The sequence below is a fragment of the Hippichthys cyanospilos genome, chromosome 8, assembly GCF_059441005.1.
Source record: "Hippichthys cyanospilos isolate Australia breed blue-spotted pipefish chromosome 8, RoL_Hcya_1.0, whole genome shotgun sequence".
Lineage (NCBI taxonomy): Eukaryota > Metazoa > Chordata > Actinopteri > Syngnathiformes > Syngnathidae > Hippichthys > Hippichthys cyanospilos.
In genome coordinates, this window is record NC_142376.1 from 17,691,429 (window position 1) to 17,712,247 (window position 20,819).

General features: G+C 37.9%; 1 protein-coding gene across 3 annotated transcripts in view; it reads right to left on the reverse strand.

Annotated features, from left to right (window-relative positions):
* Nucleotides 1–6,811: 6,811 nt before the first annotated feature.
* Nucleotides 6,812–20,819, reverse strand: part of prim2 (DNA primase subunit 2) — a 20,719-nt gene continuing 6,711 nt past the window's right edge. For all 3 annotated transcript variants that reach the window (XM_088421825.1, XM_088421824.1, XM_088421823.1), the window contains exons 8-14: nucleotides 16,875–16,942; nucleotides 13,374–13,446; nucleotides 13,103–13,288; nucleotides 8,376–8,502; nucleotides 8,066–8,148; nucleotides 7,813–7,881; nucleotides 6,812–7,518 (exon numbers count right to left, since the gene is read on the reverse strand). In XM_088421825.1, coding sequence (XP_088277951.1) covers nucleotides 7,276–7,518; nucleotides 7,813–7,881; nucleotides 8,066–8,148; nucleotides 8,376–8,502; nucleotides 13,103–13,288; nucleotides 13,374–13,446; nucleotides 16,875–16,942 — 849 coding nt within the window. In that variant the 3' untranslated portion in view covers nucleotides 6,812–7,275. The remainder of the gene's footprint in view (nucleotides 7,519–7,812; nucleotides 7,882–8,065; nucleotides 8,149–8,375; nucleotides 8,503–13,102; nucleotides 13,289–13,373; nucleotides 13,447–16,874; nucleotides 16,943–20,819) is intronic.

Below are 20,819 nucleotides of genomic sequence, written 5' to 3' on the forward strand. Positions count from 1 at the left end.
CTGACGTGGAGTCTGAAGTAATCTAACAGTCCTAATACACAATCTTGTTCGAATGAAGGCACATTCGCTTCAAACTGCTTTTCTACATCTAGCATATATAAGAGTGTTCTCAGAAAGATGCACCGCTGTGCACCTGAGTCTGGTAGACAAACGTGCAGAAATTCCCGTACATGTGGGGAGGCCTGGGTTGAGGGCAGAAAGAACAGAGATGACCTTCATGTGAAAATGGGCAAGGGGGAGGGGTGTTGGCAGAATGCAGAGTGACCTGCCATGCAGAAATGGGTGGGGGGAGGAGTAGCACGCTCAGCAGTGTGAGTTAAGAGGTACCAGGCTCACTACAGGCACTCTGCTATGCATTGAAAAAGCAAAATAAAGATAAAAATACTTTTGGCCTTCATTTTGGAAAAAAATTGGGGAATCATGGTATCTATATGGACAATGTACAAACGTGTTTAGTTTTGCCATTAAAGGAATTAGTTAAATATGTCAAATAAATTGGAAGTTACTGAAATGTTTAAAACAATTTTAAGCGTAGAGACTGTCTTTATTTTATTTAAAACAAGCAGTAAAATTGCTAAAGCTTACCTCGCAAGGTCCCAAATTGAGCTCTTAGTTGGTAAAAGGAGCAATATTGGAAAATTTGACAAAAATCTGTTGTTCCAATGTTTTGTGTCTCATGTATTTGCCAAGACCGTTCACCCTAGTTTTAATGGACCGCACCATTTTGGGAACTGATATTGAGTGATTTTGTTGCTATCAACACAAATTTGCAGGGAATGAAATTGAAAAAAATTGACTATTTTGCTTGACTTTAAGGACTGAATTACCCGCATATGTCAACCATAAACCATCCTTTGAACTCATGTAGATCAGTGGCTTGATCAAGAAGCCTGTGCGTTCCCCCGCTTCCAATCAGCTGTCTAACTGGTAAGATTTTTGACAGTACAAAAGACCATATTTCCTTGTTTGAATGTAATCCATACACGTAATTGCCCTGCTATTTTGCTGTACATAGTTGGAGATTATTTGCTTTAACGCGGCTCCAGAGAGACTTATGTGAAAAGCTAAATCAATCATGCAAACCCATTTTTATTTTCTAGGTTATCTAGTATGACATACTGCGTCCGTTCCAGTCATCCCTTCTCAATTTTACTCTTCATTATGTGGAATTAGGTGCATAATATACATATTTTTCTGCAAACGGTGATGCCTAACCCCTTATTTTGAGCCTTTCAAGCTACCCTGTTGGCATCACTAACTATAGTTGTTTTCAAAACCGATTATGGCAAGCGGTTAGTAACCAAGTTACTAATTCAAGTTCATTGTGGCAACACTGATAGTGGCTGGGTAATCAGAAAATCAGATATAATACTAGTTTACTACAAAAGATTAAAAATTGGCACCATCTGCTCCATACATATAACAACACACTCTATTATGATTTAAGATAAAAACATTAAGCATTAATGTTTAATGCTTAATTAAACATTAAGCTTTTTCTAAACACCACGACTGTTTTGGAGTATCTCTTTTAGGGATTAAACCTAGCCCTAAATTAATTTACATCTTAATCCAGAATTTATTAAATGGTTTTATTATACATTCATTAAAATGTGTTAGAAAAATCCTACTCTTCAGGTTGTTTACTTAATTATTCCGGTCAACAAGTCTCCCACGTTATTGGTATTTGGCCCAACTGGGGGTCCACCCACCAGTCTGGAAATGCTCCTTTAGAGCAGTTGCTGTGGTTTTCTTTAACTGTAGTTTTTCTTTCTTTTTACTGCACCTTTATAAGGCAGTTTATGAACGTGTCTGGGTATGCACACCTCATATGAAAAAAAACATACATTTCATGGTGTATGACAGGTAAAATTAACTCAACATAAAATTAAATTACTGATGGAGAGTCGGTTCTCAGATTTTCATTTGGTTTCATGATTTTTTTTTTTTTAATATTGCACAGAATCCTGACGATACTGGCACCCTTTTTGGAAAAAAAATCCATCCCGGGTTTTACAGAACACCTTTATAGTCTTGAAATTGTAACTCCCAAATTAAATAATGCCTAAGGGTGTGATTTCATTTGTACGAGGAGAGTTGGCCAATGAGTTCTTCTTGACCACCTGTGCCACCTCCATCTCTTTCTTTCTAACTGTGAAAAACTAACGAACCAATTACAACTGTCTTTTGCGCTTATTAGCAGACTACAAGAAGGACCAATGGCGTGAGACAAACTGCCTTTTTAAAAGCCTTCTAACTTGGTCCAACTTCTAAGGAAGTACCCCTTGAGGAGGATATCTAACCTGGAAATACAGAGAAGAGAGAACTTTTTTTTTTCTGCGTCCATCAATCTCCAGGTGGCAATCTGGTAGACAGCTTTGAGCCAGAGCTCATCAATCTATCAACGTCAAACAGGAAATCCAGGGAATTGCTTTCAACATCAGTCCCCCCTCAGGCTATCGCACAGATTCCTATTTCCTGTCTGTTTCGGCCACTAACTCTTGTGTCAATTCATGACGCATCAGCAGGCTTCTTGTGCTCCGTCTAGCCGACAACCGCTGCAGGGAATCAGCACATGCGTTCAGCCGCTTGGCTGTCGGGGCCATTACTGTAAGCCCACCCCTGACACATGCGCACACAAGCATCCTTCCGTAGACCAGAGCGCTTGCTTTCATTTTAAGATTCGAGGGATTTATTGTCATATGTATAGTTGTACCATACAATGAAATTCTTATTCTGTTCACTTCCCCGAGCCGCAGACTACATTCCATAATTGAGCAATAAATAAATAACAATAGGCAACAAACAGAGACAATGGTGCTAATAATGTAGTGCAGAATATCATGATTTTTTTTTAGTGCAAGATATTGTTTATGCATGCAGTAGGAGGCAGATTAGTTTGTGAGGGATTTGTTGAGACTTGGGATTTGTCCTAAACCTTGTTCTCTACACATATTTTTGTTTCTCTCTTTGTTTTCAATGAATTATTAGAAGTCATGTTGTCTGTTAATTCAGTTCAGTAAGTAGGTTATTCTTAAAGTCATATACCGTAATTCCCCATTTTTGTATGTTACCATATATGATGCACCAACACTTTGGCAACAATGTTAAAACTACAGCAAAACAGAATAAATATCATCGTACTAAACTTCATATTTTCTGAGTTCACATTAGTAAGTTATATATGTATTGTTGTGGGTTAAGTGTATTTCAAATTTCCCCACATTATGAGCAGTCAGTGAACGCAGCGCCAGTGTCACGTTTTCCCTTTTTCACCCGACACGACTCGAGTTAATTTCGCCATTGATACCCAAAGTTGAGACTTGGAAAATTGGTGAGCATGGAGAGATAAAAAATGGCAAGGTTGAAAGTTGTGCAGCATCTGTTTTCTACCAAGTTTATGATTGTGTGTACATGCCAAAAGACCACAATTAATAAACAAGTCAAATGGAATAACCGTCCATGTTCTCACTGGGAAAGGGGGCCTACTTCACGGTTTTTCACTTGTTTTTTTTTTTTTTTTTTTTTTTTTGGGGGGGGGGGGGCGTTCCCCATTAACCACAAAAAATGAGGGGTTACTGTATTCCTATGTGTGAACTAGGATGGACTCGGACGGTGGTTCAGTCTGCTTGCTTCTTTTATTGAAAATTGTGCCATAACAGTCTCTGCTAACACGTGCTGCTGTTAGCTGCAACAGGTACTTACAGTCAACGGACGTCACCGCCACCTAGCTTGTTCCATTATGGTAATTATTGTAAGTAAGGAAACGCCCTGTATAAAAATGTCAAAACTTGTCTTAGGTTGCTGATTATAATTTTATGGCATTTTGTGGCATCCCATGCAGTCCTCCTTGAAATGATGACAACACAAACACCAGCAGGTTGTCCGGCCTTGTGCACCCAAAAACACATTTTCGCCATTTCTACTGTAAAACATGTTCACCAATAAATGAAACGCTGTTTACTTGGACTGCCTTGTGCTAATCTCTTCTACCTAACTTGGGTGTTAAACCGAGAGTAAAAAAAGAGAATGCCTGCTCAGAAAATGTTTTCAGTTTGAGTGAAGACATTTGAAAATTTTCTATGCCTTTCTTTTTACTATTTTACCATGCAGGTAATACACATTTGATGAACGCCAGGCAGTAATTTTAAAACGCAGCATAAAAACATCCCTCAATATTTTGGCCGACAGCCTTTAATTTTTCTCACAGAAAGAATGTTTTTCATTAATCTTTCTTTTCCTGCAGACATTTTAACCTTCTATTCAAAGTTTTCTTTGCATTGTGCAAATGAAAACATTCTTATCTTTTGAGTTCATTGTATTATATTTGCACATATTTTTTGGACTGACAAATTTTTAAATGGGATTTAATTTAGGTTTTACTAATGAGAAGCTACTCCAGTGCATTACTTTTTTTCCTGTATGTTTCCCACTTTTGCTTTAATCTTTAATAAAGAGGCATAAATATTGAATGTATGTCTCCCATGAATACTGTTCTGTGGATGATGTACTTGTCCACTACAACTTCTTCAGGCTGATGGCGCTTGATAAAAAATGTTAACACATCAGCGCTTAAATATGGCTGATTATCTTTGTTCCAGTGATTTTAGTCGTGCATTAGTGGATTCTCATCACACATTGTGACTTATTTTGCATTTCTGGATTCTTGTGACACTTATTTGACTGTGGTTATGGATATAGAAACTTTTAACACATTTGTGGATTGAAATATGCACTCATAAATACTTTTGCTACAATAATGGCCCATTAAAAATTATCAGATTTTTTTTGAGAATTCATTTCATTGAGCTAATTATATAACCAGTATCATCTTAAAATATTTTAAAAGCACGGCTGAATAGCGCCAAGTTTAAGGCAGACACCTTCGCACACCTCAATTTTAAATGCAAACGAAGGATAACGGGGGGTTTGGCCAAGACTGTTACTCCCTTGCCACCACGGCGCAAACGTCCCGTTATGCCCAACTCTACCATGTGCACTCCAGCAAAACACAAAAAGATAAAAAAAAAAAAAAAAATACAGAATTTAAGGATAGAAAAGTGCATAGACTGCACTTTCCACGAGACGTGTGCTCTGCTTGAAAAACAGAGCCCATTGCTGCATTATTAAATTCAACCACACATTAAACAACTGACAAAACTATTACAAGGTTTTGTTCCAATAACACAAATTTGTGTTCTCGGAATCTGCACAAAAAAAGAAAAGAACATTTGGTGACGTCCAGATTTCAGGCTCCCATTCTGTGCACTCGTCATCTGAAGTTGGTCTGAAAGGCTGACTTTTATTTATTTAAGAGCAAACTTAAATCGTTCCTGTTTTATAAAGCTTATGGTCAGGGATGAGCTATAGCCCTCATCATTTTTTGTGGCCGAATGCCTCAAGCATCGGACACTGATGGACTGATTGGAGGAATTGATGAATGCTTTATCGTCCTCTCATGAGTTCTCTCCGTCTCCCGTCGAGGCAGATGGCAGCCTGAGGTTTTTTTTTTTTTTTTCTGTTGCCCCCATTCCCCAACGTAGCATTCATTTAGGGCTGTGAACATTTACAAATAAAATCTTAGCATTATATACAGCAAATAACATTTGAATTGAAATTTTAAATGGACTTGATATGGAAACACATGGACTGCACTTCATAAACACTCAACTCATCTCAAAATAATCATCATACATGCTTAAGTGCCAGCAAGTGCTTATATGATGTAATATCTTAATTCTTCAAAAACAAAGAAACAGCATGCAAAACAAGCGCTACAGATGACTACAGCAACAATGCACCCTTCAATTAAATGTCCGCCTTTTCGTGAATGAAATGGGAAAATTACATCTAGCCACATCATTTCGTCTCTTAATGTGACTGCTGACCATATTTGTCCGTTTTTTATACCTTTTATTATCAATTGCTGTGGTAAGTAAATGCAGGTAAGCTGCTTGCACATGAAATCATTACCATCACGTTCAATACATGCGTTAGTTTGGAATTGGGTCTTTGCTTGTATGTGCTATGCCAGCTGACTGGGCGAGGCAACAATCAACGTACATATGCAGTATATAGCGGGTGCAAAAGTTAGTATAGTATCAGTGAAATTAGTGACATTTTTTGTATATGAATTTTAGTGACTGATATTTTAGAGGTAAAAAATGTACTGTATATACTTATTTTGAAAGTACCTGTACATAAACAAATGTCTTGAATGTAAACCATGTTTAAAATATGCCATTAAGTGCACTTAAATGTGAACCATAACATAGGGACAATATATGACAAAATATCAGAAGTACAAACTACTTTTCACTTGATGCATTGCAGTAACATCCTTTCGCTAACAACAAATGCAGACATTTCAATTACCTTGTCATGCTGTTCTTATTGTTGCGGCTTGTTTTTGTGTATATGCTATCTCTATGACTTTTGCAGGTGTGTGTATAAACTCCTGCCATGAAGCAGACATTAAATTGTGGCCACTCTAAACTGCAGTGCAGCAAGGGTTGGATTGCATAGCTGCCCATGTCATTTAAGAAATTACAGTATAAAGGAAAAAAAAAAGAAAAGAAAAAAACTCATCTCGTGACAGAAAATCTGGTGTTGCACAGCGACCACCAAAGAGTTCAAGACCTTAAAATAAATGAGATGGCCACCCAAGAAATTGTGTTCAAAATTTAATATGTGAGGGCGAGTGCGCGATGTGTTTGGGATTTGAGGTTAAAAAATGAGTCTTAAAAAACAAAAAGCTTTGGTCATGCAATATGTGTCTGAGGAATGATAAATAAAGACATGACAATCGTAATGCTGCATTTGGAAATATTGAAGCAGGACAAAAAGTTCGGATTTTAACATCAACATCAATTTTTCCATCTTATTAAGTTGGGGCTAAAATGTTTGCAAGAATATTGCGTATGCTAGGAATAGATTTTGCACTTGTGAAGCAATATTCCTGGTCGAGCAGCATGATACAAGTGGAAGAATTATTTATTTCCATCCAATTGCCTGCCACAGTCCATCCACAATCTTGCCATGGAATGCAACGATATTATTGACACAGCTGGGAAATGCTCTTGTTAGTGCCACCATAACAAACGCTCACACCAAAGCACCAAGTTAACTTGGAACAAGGATCATGCTTTGTCAACAACATATTGAAAAACATTTAATTGCAACCGGGTGAAGCTGAATTTTCTTTGCTGTCTGGTGCATCTCAATCCCTCAGTCCTACATAGAAAACTATTTACTACTGTGTGGGAGTATAACAAATCAGGCATCTTGAAAGTACGAGTCCAGATCTTCCGTCATCTCGGCTGAATCCTGTGATGCGTTTGTGTTCACCGCTGCGGTCTTTTCTTGAGCGGCAGAGGAGTTTTTGAAAGCAGAGCTACCCTGTGACCTCTGCTGGGAGTCCGTCATCTCGCGCTTGGCATCTTTGCCACCTCCCAAAACCTTTTGGCTCTCTGCAAAGTACTGGTTGGGGTGACTGAGTGAGAAATTGGCGTCTTCCACCTGGCAGAAGAAATAACAAATGTGCTATTCATGTTGTTGACTATTTTTTAACGATGTAATTTTGCCATTCGTACTACACTATAAGGCATTGTTAGTATACGTCGACAAGAGTCCTTTCTCGTAGTTTGTCAACCTTAGTTAACAGTGGCTCTGGCATCAACACAAAAATAACATGAGTAAATTGAGCAACGCCGCCCTGAAATGTAGTTGGCAACGGGGAAGATTTCCAACAAAGATCAAGTCTCTTCCTCACGTTTCCTTGGTGAGCTCCGGCTTGAGAAAATATCTACTTACATTGTGAGTCAGCTCAAAGTACTTCTGGCAGGCCAGTTGATAGTGCATCCCTTTCACCAGCTCCAATATCTGTAGGAAAAGGTTAGAAGGACAAATCGGTACTGTTCTAAAATTAACTTTAAAGTGTAAACATTTTATTTTTGGCCAGTTGACCCCTTAAATACTATGGGAGGCATGCATTGCTTCATAGTGATTATTATGGCGGCACAGAGGGACCAGGAGTTAGAATGTTGGCCCGAGGGGTAGGACCTACCTGACTAATCCCACTGGGGGACACCTTGTAGAACTGAAGCTTCTGCTTCAGCAGCTCTGGGTCACTGTGACGAAACGGACAACCTAGAAATACAAAATAAATTAAGGGCTCTTCAAAAAACAAGACAGAGCACAAGAAAGAAAAATAACAACTATGTAATGCTTAGAAAGCGCCAGCCCTGTAAGGATAAAAAGAATCTAGCTTTGTTATTGCTTCATGTGTAGGGCCTCCCGATTGGTTAAGATCTGAATAATCAGTATGTGCCGCTCGGATAGACTTCTGCTGTTTCATCTGACAGCTGTCGACTCACCATGATAGTCGCCTTGGCTGGGTGGGTTTGACATGATCACCTTCATGCAGCTATAAGGGGTGTAGTCTGTCCTCTTGCCTTCTTTGCCAAACATGTGGCGGATGCTGTAAGCGTAGGCTTTGTCAAACTAAGAAACAAGGCAAAAGGAGGGTTTGGAGACGGTAAGGTTGGAGTAAAAGAGACATTGTTCTATATCATGCCAGTGGTGACACTTTGCCATCCCTCAATGAAATATGGAGCTATTAGAGGGAAACTGCGCTGGAAGTAAAGCACATTGAATTATGACTAACATGACCATCTTTGCCTTATCACACTTTGGTCTTGACCAAGGAATTTAGACGTGAGCTGCCAAAGAACATGTGAGAGTGTGTGTTTGCGTGGGTCAATTGCAGGCCGTACAATGGATCACTTTTGAATACGTCGCAGCAGTGTACAGGCATTAAAATTGAATTAAGGTTACCCGCTTCGAAAACTCAAAACAGTAAAACACCCAGCACGCTCCCACGTTAACACATGCAATAACACATTCGTGCTGCAATAAAAACCCCGAACTTGCTAGTGTAACAATCTAGCATGGCAATTTAAAACACATCAAGTCTTCTCCAAGAACAATAAATCTCTTATTAATTATTGAAAGCTTCTCAGGATTCATGAGGGGATCTCCAGCGTGGAGGCACCCCACCTCCTTTATTAAGACGAACACCGACACTTTGGTCCCACTTAAGGTGTTTAATGGGTATTAGGTGGAATCATTAGAACGTCATCAAATCCTAAAAAGGTTATTCATAATATGAAAGGTAACACTTTCCAGTAGACACCCAAACAAGGCCAACAAAAGTTCATAAATGTTCCCTCTTCTGTGCTCTTTGTTGTGATGTACATGCTTTTCAGTAGTGCACGTGGACTACAGCAATGACTATATTTCAGAGACATTCAAATGATGATGTTCGACCGCAAAATTTGAATGTTTTTTTTTAAGCTGACGTGATGAAGGATAAAAATAAATTCAATCCTCAGCCTTAAAGTTTGTTCATCTCCAATTGTGTCCTTGATAATCCTGGATGTACCCTAATATAGCTGACCTCCAAACTGCCAGCGCTAAGAACATCCAAGAGGCAGGAGGAAATAAAAACATGAGTACAAAAGCCGTACTTAAAGAGCAGAGCTCTGGTTTGCGCACATCTTGGCTCATGAGCTCTTGATCATCCTAGCCATGAGGACACTATCACAAAAACCTACAGCGCCTGAGACAGAAAAATAGGACACAATCAAAGGGATTATGTGCAACTGCGCGTGTGCGTAAACTTGGCATCGCTTCTCAGGCACAGCCCATAGTGACTGCTCCCCCTCAAGGTTCAATCTGTTTAGGATGTAGTTTCATTAAAATACTCACATTTCTACACCGTAGGCATTTCCAAACTTGGAAAAAGGTGTTGGAGTAATATATTGCTAACAAGTTGCAGATGCACAATTAAAAGTTGAATGTCCAACTATGGGGGCAAGTATAGAAATAATTACAAATAACATTTGTCTCCAGGTCCAAAATGTAACTTTTTTCACAAGTTTTCTTTTGTTGAAATATCAACTTACTATAGATGGAAAGCAGAAAAACAGAAAACAGAAATATTAATTGTCATTCGGCACGATAAAAGCCAAAAGGATGATGTAAAAGCCCAGATGTTTCAGGTACACGATAAGTCTTATTTTTAAATCAATTGATCCAGCAAATATTTTTTAGGACTGAAATTTCAGCAACAAGTTTAACTACAGTGTTGCTAACTCACCACAGTAACTACCGGTATTAAGAACTAATAAGTTTAAAGATGAAACACCACTGTGACACTTTGTTTGTTTGTTTGTTTTTGTACCACATCAAAAACTTGCTAAAATGGACACCTCAATACATCTCTTTCCAAACATTGAAGGGGCCATAGTGATAGTTGAATAAAATGATAGAAAACTTGCCTGCTTGTTAGCCCATACTTGTAATACTAAAAAAAAAAAAAAAAAAAAAAAAGAGCACTGGTGATAAAGCATTAAGAAGCAGTTAAAGTAGAGTGTCATACATATTTACAAGTGCTGTTGGAAAGAGACCTTGGGAGGCAATGCTGCCTGTAAAATGAATATTGCTGTCGAGTTGTGTAAATCAATTAAGTCAGCTATATTAGCAGATGTAAAATGTGCTGCGGTCTTTACCCGAGGTCTACACAGCACATGGTTCCAGATGTGTTGCTAGACACACGGCACTCAAGACATCCCAACATCAACTTGGGATACTAGACGATGCACAGCGGTTACAGAGTTTTCTTTTTCTTTTTCTTTTTTGATAATCCATTCCCTTTCCCTCAGGTCTTCCTTCCGGCATCAATGGTTCCCACTGCTTGCGTTGCGCTTGTGGCATACTAATACGGCAACTTTGAGTAGCCCACCATGATGAACAAACTCGAACAAAACAAATACAGGGTGAGCGCGGTGAGCAGGTCAGCACTGTTCATGTAGGGGAGAAAAAGCCCTGGGAAATAACCATTGAGCTAAGACGCCTATAAATGTGGTGCGTTCAAGTAGTCACACGACCAGATGGTGGAGAACACAAGGGATGGCAGAAGAAAGCTGATGAGCAAGTTGTGAATTATTCTACCGGCGTGCTTCCCGAACAAGACACAGCAGGACACAGTGGCATGAATCCAAAAACAATTAGCAGCGTTTAGTAAATGCAAAAACAAATACAAAAGACAACTACTACTGACATTCTTTGAAGTGGATTCAGAGATGAGCTATGGAACTACAACGGGATTAGTTTTCCCAAAGGTATTACATTAAACTGTAATACAGGTGCAGGCTGCAAATAACATTAGAGGAGCAGACCTCATTCTTCACCAATATGAATGAAGAATGAGCTATATTTTCATGCATCGCAGTTCAGGCGGAACCCACTATATCTTGTTTAAAATGTTTTTTTTTGTTTTGTTTTTTTGCTCATGGCGCTCTCCTACAGTTGTGAAGTGCAATTTACTTTTAATCCACTGAGGTAAATAGAAACAATAGCAGTAAAAGAGCATTTGTTAACAAGCACAGACTTGCCAGACGTTAAATTGAAATCAATGAAGGTTGATGTAAAAACAGTAACAAACTTTCAGCATCAAACAAAATGCCTTATAATTGAGATGACAATGGACGGCAAACCAAGATTATTTGGAGCATAAAACATTTCCCTCCCTGGGTTGTTGATTAAATAGGATGCAGTAGAAAATAATGACTCAACAACACTACTTCACCAAAACCTACTTTATGGGCTACGTTCAACTAATATACTGCCTTTCACATGGCTGCATACAATCAGCGGACTAAACTTTTGTTTATTCAATCATGGAAGAACACAAGCATTACAGTATCTACCTCCTTATCTCTGGACTGAGATCAAGACGAAGAACAATTAAAAGACAATGGATCAGTGACCGGAATAACCAAGAAGGGTTTATGTAAATGCACTTTGTGCAGGTCTCTCTTTTAGAAACTTGGAAATAAGATTCAATGTAGTTTTGAGTGAAACTATGGCTTGCCAGTGATACTGCACTGTTCAAAAAACTGTTGATGTCGAGTGAGCCTGAGTACATAATGGCCAAAGTAGTAATTTGCCAAGAAAAGTGGCAAAAAAAGCAATATATCCACTGATGTCCCAGTCGTTGAAGGTCGTTGCAGCTACAGTATCAACTCATTCAATGCCACGGATGACAACAGATGTCAACGATCAATTTTTATTGAGCTCCACTGTAGGGTTGTCACGAACAAATATTCTAATAGTCATTAAATGGCCACTACGTTTTCGGTTAGTCAACTAATTGTATATTTATCTTTTGCTTTTAAAAATAGCTCTAATTTTAAAATTGCTTTAAAAAAAAAGATCTAATGCAAATACCAAATAATCTCATGAGCGCTTTACTTCATCTCAAAGACAATATTTTTAAATGTACACACTTAAGAACTTGCATATTTTTTATTTAATCTGTTTTATAGAAGTCCATGTAAACTTGAAAGGGACAGTTTGTAAAATTTAGACCATTTTTCATTACGGACAGCAGGAGGTGCTGCAGGTCCTGCATTTACCATTGTTAATAGCTATAACAAACATGGAGACGTGCCACCCCCATGTAATATAATTTAATGATAATTAGATCTATGATTATATTTAAAAAAACGGTCTAAATCTTACACAGTCCCTTTAAAGGAACACTGTAAGACTGACCATTTTTCATTAAAAAGGAACAAATTAAATGATTATATATTTCAAAAATGGTCTAAATCTTACACAGTCCCTTTAAAGGAACACTGTGTAAGATTGACCGTTTTTCATTAAAAAGGAATAAATTAAATGATTATAAATTTCAAAAACTTGCAAAGAAATGTGTTCTTAACAACCAACAGAATGTTTTAAACATAATCGTACGTCGAGTTATCATTAAATTATATTACATGGGGGGTGGCACTCCGGAGGCTTCCATGTTCATGTCCGCTGTCTGTAGTCGAAAAACGGTCTAAATCTTACACAGTGTCCCTTTGAAATTGCGGTGCATATTGACATGCTCTATTCTGTGTGGCATTGCAGTATTGGTTTTTCTTAAAGAGAAACTCATCCCTTCGCCGCCTTTGATCAATGGTATTAAAACAGATACAGATACAGACTTTGATTGGGAAGAGGAAACAACACAAAAAAGGTACAAAGTATTAACCTTGTCTGCGTCCACTTTGCCCCTGATGAATTCCATCCTCCAGAACTGCAACGCTTGCTCCAGAGAAAGGCCGATGCCCTTGAGGAAAAGGCCGTATTGCATGCGGCCGCCATGGCGGAGGTGGTGGTTCTCTCTTAGGGACTGATGAAGCTGCCTCATGCAAAGAGGGAAGGATCTGCTCGAGAGCTGAAAGTGGACGATAACACATGGTTAAAAAACACACTAGCCTCATTTGGCCAATGCAAGCTAATTGAGATGCCAACAAACTTACTGAATCAATTTGTTCCAAGGAGATTTTACCAACATTCCTTTGGATGCTGTAGTCTTGTCCCAAATACGAATGACTAAAAAAGGTAAGAAAACCAAATAAATCTATTGTGCTTACAACTTTATTTTCTGAAAACAATAGCGCAGGGGTCGGCAACCTTTAAAACTCAACAAGCCATTTTGATCCGGTTTCCACAGATAGATAAGACAACGCTGGGAGCTGCAAACAGTTTATAACATCTGAAATGAAGATATTAATAATGTATAACGTGTGTGTATGTATCAGTGGCGGTCTGTGCGTTTCACACTTACACCTTCAGTGGCGTAAGACACAAATAAATAAATATCCCCCAGAAGCACAGGTACGCATTACTACGCGTACACCTTAATCATGTACAACACAGGCTATTTTTCAGAGCGTTTAAACGTCAATAAACCTGCATGAGCAATTCAAACTTATTACTATACGTGATCCTGTCAAAACTTAAAAATAAAAGGGAATTTTAAATTATTGTCCATGAAGTTTTACTAAGTCTACCAAGAGCAGGCAAGCTTTAACAAGATTGGACACTAAATTACAAATCACAATTAAATATAAGCACATCATTTTATTTATTTACCATTAATTAAATATGTTGCGGAGAGAAAGAACTATATTGTAGTCAAAGAGGCTGCGTTGAACAATTCATCCACACAGCAGCTAAGACCAATGAGGTCAGATACATATGACTTAATGTTACTTTTATTCCTATTACAAACTCCACTGCCGAAAGTGGCAACTCCTGAGCATTCAACTGAACGCTTTATCTATAAATGTCTTCCTTTTCTTACAGTGACTGACTTAAAACTCAACGTGCGCTGTATTCGGCCGCCAATACAACGTAAACAACTCTAATACGCGCCCCCCTCGTAGGACCCGTTTACCTGTCCAGCAACATGCCTGCCACAACCATTGCACAAAATGGACCCTGCCTCCCCCCAGCATCCAAACGCACAATCAAAATCTAGCCCATCCACTCCCAATTTAACGGCAACGAGGGATTTACATGCTTGCACTCACCAAAACCGCTTTCTCCCAAAACATTTACAGTAATTACCGTATTTTCCGGACTATAAGCCGCACAGTTTGCCTGTGCGTTTCAGTTCCAACAAGAAATCCTTTTCTATTGTATGTTTTAATTCGCTTTAAAAAAAACAAAAAAAAAGATGACAATGATCGCTCAGAAGCAAGGATTTTCACAGCCAAACGTCCAAGCTTGCTTGACCTGCGTAACGCTGCCTCCCATGCTGGGTATCCATTCGCATCGCCTACATGTCACGTTCAACGCGAGGCATTCTAGATGGCCTTAATGCGCCACCTTGTGACCTGCTTGTCTATTGCAACTCTGTGCCTGGTCACTCACAGTGTACAGACGCCTGCAACCAGTGTTGGGAGTAATGCATCACTTTTTGCTGTGACACACTAGTGTAATATATTACAAAAAAAAAAGTAATATTGTACATGTTACAGATGAGAGTAAAGTAATGCATTACAATGGATTTTCAGCCTGAAAATTGTGTCCTCCCCCCTAAATTCGCCAAAAAACACTGCGAGACCGGAGGAGAAAAGTCCAGGGCAAAATGTTCACCTGCTGCTGTTAGTATCTACTACAGCAGAAATTAATGTGGCATCAGCAGACGACAGGTTGAATATAGACAATTCGTACACAAGATGGACATATGCCCATTACGTTCAGTTTGTCAGAAATAAAGATAAGAACAATATAATAGTTAGGTGCACGACACCTAAAGAGCTGTCCACTTCACAAAATAGGACCAATAATTGGACAAACCATCTAGAGCAGTGCCATAGTAAAGTGAAGTTAGGGATAAGAAATCACACGGAAGACTGCGCTCTCTTGTTGAGGGTTTTCACTTCCACCTCAAGAAGATTCGCTTCCCACACTGTTTATATATATATATATATATATCAGTATATATTAATATACAGTATATATATATATATATATATATATATATATATATATATATATATATATATATATATATATATATTACAGTATATATTAATATACAGTATATATATATATATATATATATACATATATATACAGTATTTATATATATACATATTATATATGTATATATATATATATATATACATATATATATACACACACATATATATATATACATATTATATATATATATATACATATATATACATATTATATATATATATATATACATATATACATATTATATATATATATACACACACATATATATATATATATACACATATTATATATATATATACATATATATACATATTATATATATATATATACATATATACATATTATATATATATATACACACACACATATATATATATATATATATATATATATATACATACATATACATATACATATATATATACACACATATATATATATAGTTCTGATTAATGTGTATCAAGATGATACACAATTACATCTATCCATCCATAGTTTGATAAAATGGCCAAGACAATACGGATTATCGCTGTGCTTGCTATCTGTCTGTCTGCCAGTCTTTCCAAGTTATTTTTATGGTAAAAAGTAAAACAGAATATTTAAAATTTTATATTTTAGTGACTTATAGCTTGAAAAAAAAAAGAGTCCAGTGCAGTAAAAACATTAATGATGACTGACCAATTCATTTGGAAAAAAAACTCAAAATATTGAAGATTAAAAATTAAAACGGCAAAAACAGTGTGAAATTTGGATCTCTTTTCTATAGTTGTCTAGAGAAATCTGACGGGCATCACAGTACGCTAGACAAGCTGTGAACTGCACACGTTGTCACACTGACCTCATCTGAAACCAACAAGCATTGCAATTGTGAAGGCAGTGAATCTTATCATAGATTTTGGCACTCTCAAGTGGCAGTGGTTTTCACTGTATTGTGCACCGCCATCACAGATTAGAGAGCTGCCGACTAATCGCAACAAGCTCCTCACTAATTCTCATCTCAACAATGAGCCAGCCTGGCTTTCCCGGTTCAATTAATAACATGCTTTGCTTTATCCCAAACATGACACCCATGCTAGTCTATTCTGAGCACCATACTTTGGTATTGATTTTGCGATTGTCTTTGCCTTTTAAGTGAGTGGTTTTGTGTCTATCATCAGTATGTACAAATGCTCCAGAGTGATGCACACTGATAATTAAATGAACAATTAGATGACTCTTTAATGGATTTAATCAAAAGCAAGGGAGGACTCATTAAAGATTACATGTTTGCATTGTGAAAATAATACAACAGTCGTACTGTGTTTATGCTGTGTGATTTATTAATGTTATGTTGTGTTCATCATGCACAGTTAACTGGGATCTCTGTTTGCGCACGTGTAAAACATCTGGACCGCAAATGGCCCCTGGTGCCAAAAGCCTATTCGGCAGCAGGTCCTCTTAGGAGTGAAACAGGGCAGCTAAAAGTTATGAATCCCGTTGCTTACCTGAGGTGGTTAAGGAGAGGCTGGAGTCGTTCATCAGAATGCACTGCCGGTAGCGAACGCGCCGTCAGCTGCGGGAGAGATTGGCATCATTTGAGTAATGGTAAACAGGGCGGTTCGAAGAAGGCGAAGAGTCCAACACAGCATGTCGAGGGGAAAGATTAAGTACCGTGAAGAGAATTAATTAGAATACAATGACTTGGATTTGTACCTCGGCTAAATATTTAGGGGGGGAATTGCTCAACAAAATTTGAGTCTACAAAATGAGAATCCAGCATTTTGATAAAATGGCCAAGACAATCCGGATTTCACTATGCTTGGCCAGTAATTAATTGGCATCCTAACCCCCTACGTCTGCTTAAACACACTCTTCAGTTTATGGATTGTTCTCCTTGTAAACACGGTTACAATTTAATGAATGTGTCAAGTACAGTCAGTATTACAAAGCCATGTAATGCTTCATATAGCACAAAGACAAAGTTGCAACCAAGAGTAGGAGTCACATGAGACAATTAGGGTTTTATGAGAGGTACGTTGAAACAGACCCACTGTGTCCCCAATGGACAACATGAGCCATTACACTTAATTGTGCAGTTTGGTTTCTCATTTGCGTTTCCATTTTGAAAAAGATGCAACCAGTCCCTTGACAGACATGCACAGCCCAGTTTAAAAGAGGAACAGTGACTTTATTCATCCCGTAATGTTTAGCATTCACTGGGGGCAAACCAGGGTTGATTCGTCATTCAACACTTTTCTCGCAACCTTCAGTTCCTCATTGAGCTTTTCAATACTTTGTGCATTTAAAAATAAGTTATTCAATTCAGTTTGTAAGGGCCAAATGCAACAACTAACAGGTATCCTTGGCATGGGGTTATTCCTGATATAAGAGCAATGTTCACGGGTAGTGTAACGGAGGATTGACCCGGACCGGAAGGGTGAATGGTTTTGTTAACCGCAGATATGTAATAATTTCAAATGCCATGTTTTGAATATGCAAATACTGATGCCATGTTCACTGCTGGTTCCAATACATACACTGCCATAAAAAAAAGAGCAGCGGTGCCATCTACGGGTTCAATCCTCAAGAGCTCCATATAGGTTGAAGGCTTTTATGCAGTTAGTATGCATAAGTTTTATGCAGGGAGTTTTAGTTTTTGTCAGTTTTGTTAATTTTGTCAGTAACCGTAAAAATTTATTGTCATACAGAATGTTTACATGGATACCATGAAATCTTGCCTCAACATAGAGAAAACAAAAACAATGCACCACACATTATCCTTGCGTCACTTTATCCAGCCTTTAATCCCATTCCAACATTGTCTGTATGAAAAAAAACAAGCAATACTATTTATTAATGGTCTAGAAAGGAATAAAAACAAATACATAAAGTAACCTGTAATTAATAGGTACTATTTGTATTACAGGTCTACACCAAATTTTAGTTGGGATTTTCCAGGCTCCCATCTCTTGATTATCTTAAATTGTTTTAATGAAATTAAATACTTTTTTTAAAGCAATTTAATTGATGTCTTTCTAAATAGCTGTGCATCATACATCTGAATATAATTGGTGAAAAGACTGACAAACGATATGGTACTGAATTATGAAAATACGCCATAAAATGGTTTTATTCCCCCCCCCCCCCCTTATTCCTCGTTGTATAACAATTTGAGTGCTGTACTGTAACTGATTAAGTGAAAGAATATGTTTGCTATGTGTTATGACAGGCCGATGTATTGCTTTTCTTGATTAATTCAATTTTGTTATGGACGACGATAAAATCAACATTTTACCTCCCTTTTTGCTGCTGCGCGTTTGGCCCTCATGAATTTCCGTAGCTTCCGCATTCCTCTTTTTTTTTTTTTTTTTTTTACTTTGCACTCACGCTAAGCGGAAAGCAAACGCAACATGGCTATAGAAAAATAAAACAGACCATTTGTTTTCAAAAGACGGGAGTTATGCAGTCAGTGGTTTGGGAGTCGTTTGGGTTTGCAGACGTGGAGCAATTACCACTGCAACGTTTGTTCACAGCAAACTTATTTCGGCAACAAAATCGGAGGCACTCGACAGAACATGTACTATAACATGTCAAGTTTTACAAGGGAAACAAGACTACGTAATGCAACAAAATGCTAAAAAGCAGCTAACCGAGGAGTCATTCACACTTGGAAGCACGATGGAGTGCCCTACTATGAGTATTGATAGATAAGTGGCTAAAATTGGATTATGTTACAACATTTTTATCTTACTGAAATTGAAAGAAGAAAAGTACAATTCTGCTGCGAGAATTATTCTTCAAGTAAGGTCGTTGCAGCATGGTTCTGGTGAATCTGGAAAATTCCAAAGTGTAATGAACACTTTTCGCCCAAAGTTTATGTTGTTAAGTATTTGTAAAATAACCAGGAAAAAAATAGGCAGATGAAAACATAACCGCCATGATGGCGGCAATATAAAGGTCCACTTACAACTAAGGACCATTATTTTAGAAATAGTTAAGAAGCAAACCATGGTAATTTATTACTGACACGGGTTTACAATATAATGTCATTATAAAGGGAAACGTATTCATATTGTAAACCCACAGGTTACAGTGGCTTATACCTGCATTCTGGTATATATAATGCATTTCTGGCAGAACAAATAGACCCACCCCAGGCGAGGCACCTTTATTCATCACAATAAAGCAGTGTTATTTTTGTGTACACCCTAGTTACAAACTCTCATCACGATACAACTGGACCTCGGTTGTAGTGTGGAGAATTTTATAGAAAATGTCTCAAACTCCCTTCAAAACATCAAATTGCGTGATGTTGCATGAGCCTGAGGGCATATGCAGTATGCAGTGCATACAGTATGTCAATGTAGTTCCTTCCAAGCCCACAACCGCACTGTTTCCTTGTGTGTGGGGGTGAAAAGACCCTTACGATGCCACACACAAAATAATCCATTTGGGGAAAAAAGGAACGTAGATTCCCACACATTGTGGAACACACAATAAAATGAGAATAATATCATATTACAATATAAAACTGGGAGTTACTTATTCATCACCCTATAAAAAAAAGGTTTCCTATTAACCAGAACTCATCTGTGGTCCATTTGGTATCAGGCACACCCTATTCTTATTTAGTAGTCATGCGGAGATTTTTAGAGAGTTTCCTCCCTCGCCTCACAACCACTCGACTAGTGCACCAATTAACACACGTGATCACAAGAGTGTTTTGTTAAGAAACTTCAATATGATGGCGCTGCAGGAGGCTCACTGATGTCCAGCAAATATGAGGCTGCAATTAAAAGCAAAATATCAATAGTATCAAAAAAAATAAAGCAAACATTTCACTTTGGGCTAGCACCATACGAAGTACTGATTAAATAGTTATTAGAGGCAATATAAATGAGTCACCAGAGTACGATATTCAGTTGACCTAATCTAGTGATTATGACAAAAAGAAAACAATGGTCATTTTTGCGCTTCTATTATTCAAGAGGATGTGCATGAGAATTTGTTGTGTGCACTTTGTTAAGTCCTATATCGGGAAGACTTGAAGACAAATAACTGTACAGGTTTCGGCTCTGACAACACAGATCAATGTGATCGCTTTTGAATGTGAATCCCCACATTGTGTCATCCCTCGGGAAATGCTGGCACGTTAAAAGCTGTCACCTGAGCTTAATAGTGTTTTGCAAGATGTTATTAGGCACACCAAAGCACTGCACTTAATTCACATTGGTTTGAGCGGTGCTGTGAAGAGATGGATGCTGAACATAGGACATGTTGTCACACACACAGATGTAGACAGCTTTCCCAAGACAAATCATTGCCTAGGTTTTAATGTTTGAGAGTCCCTGCAGAGATTTCTTGACAAAAAAAACAAACAAACAAACAAAAAGAAAGGATTGGCAGAATTTTTCAGCAACATTGATTGGTTAAAAAAATATGATTAAAGG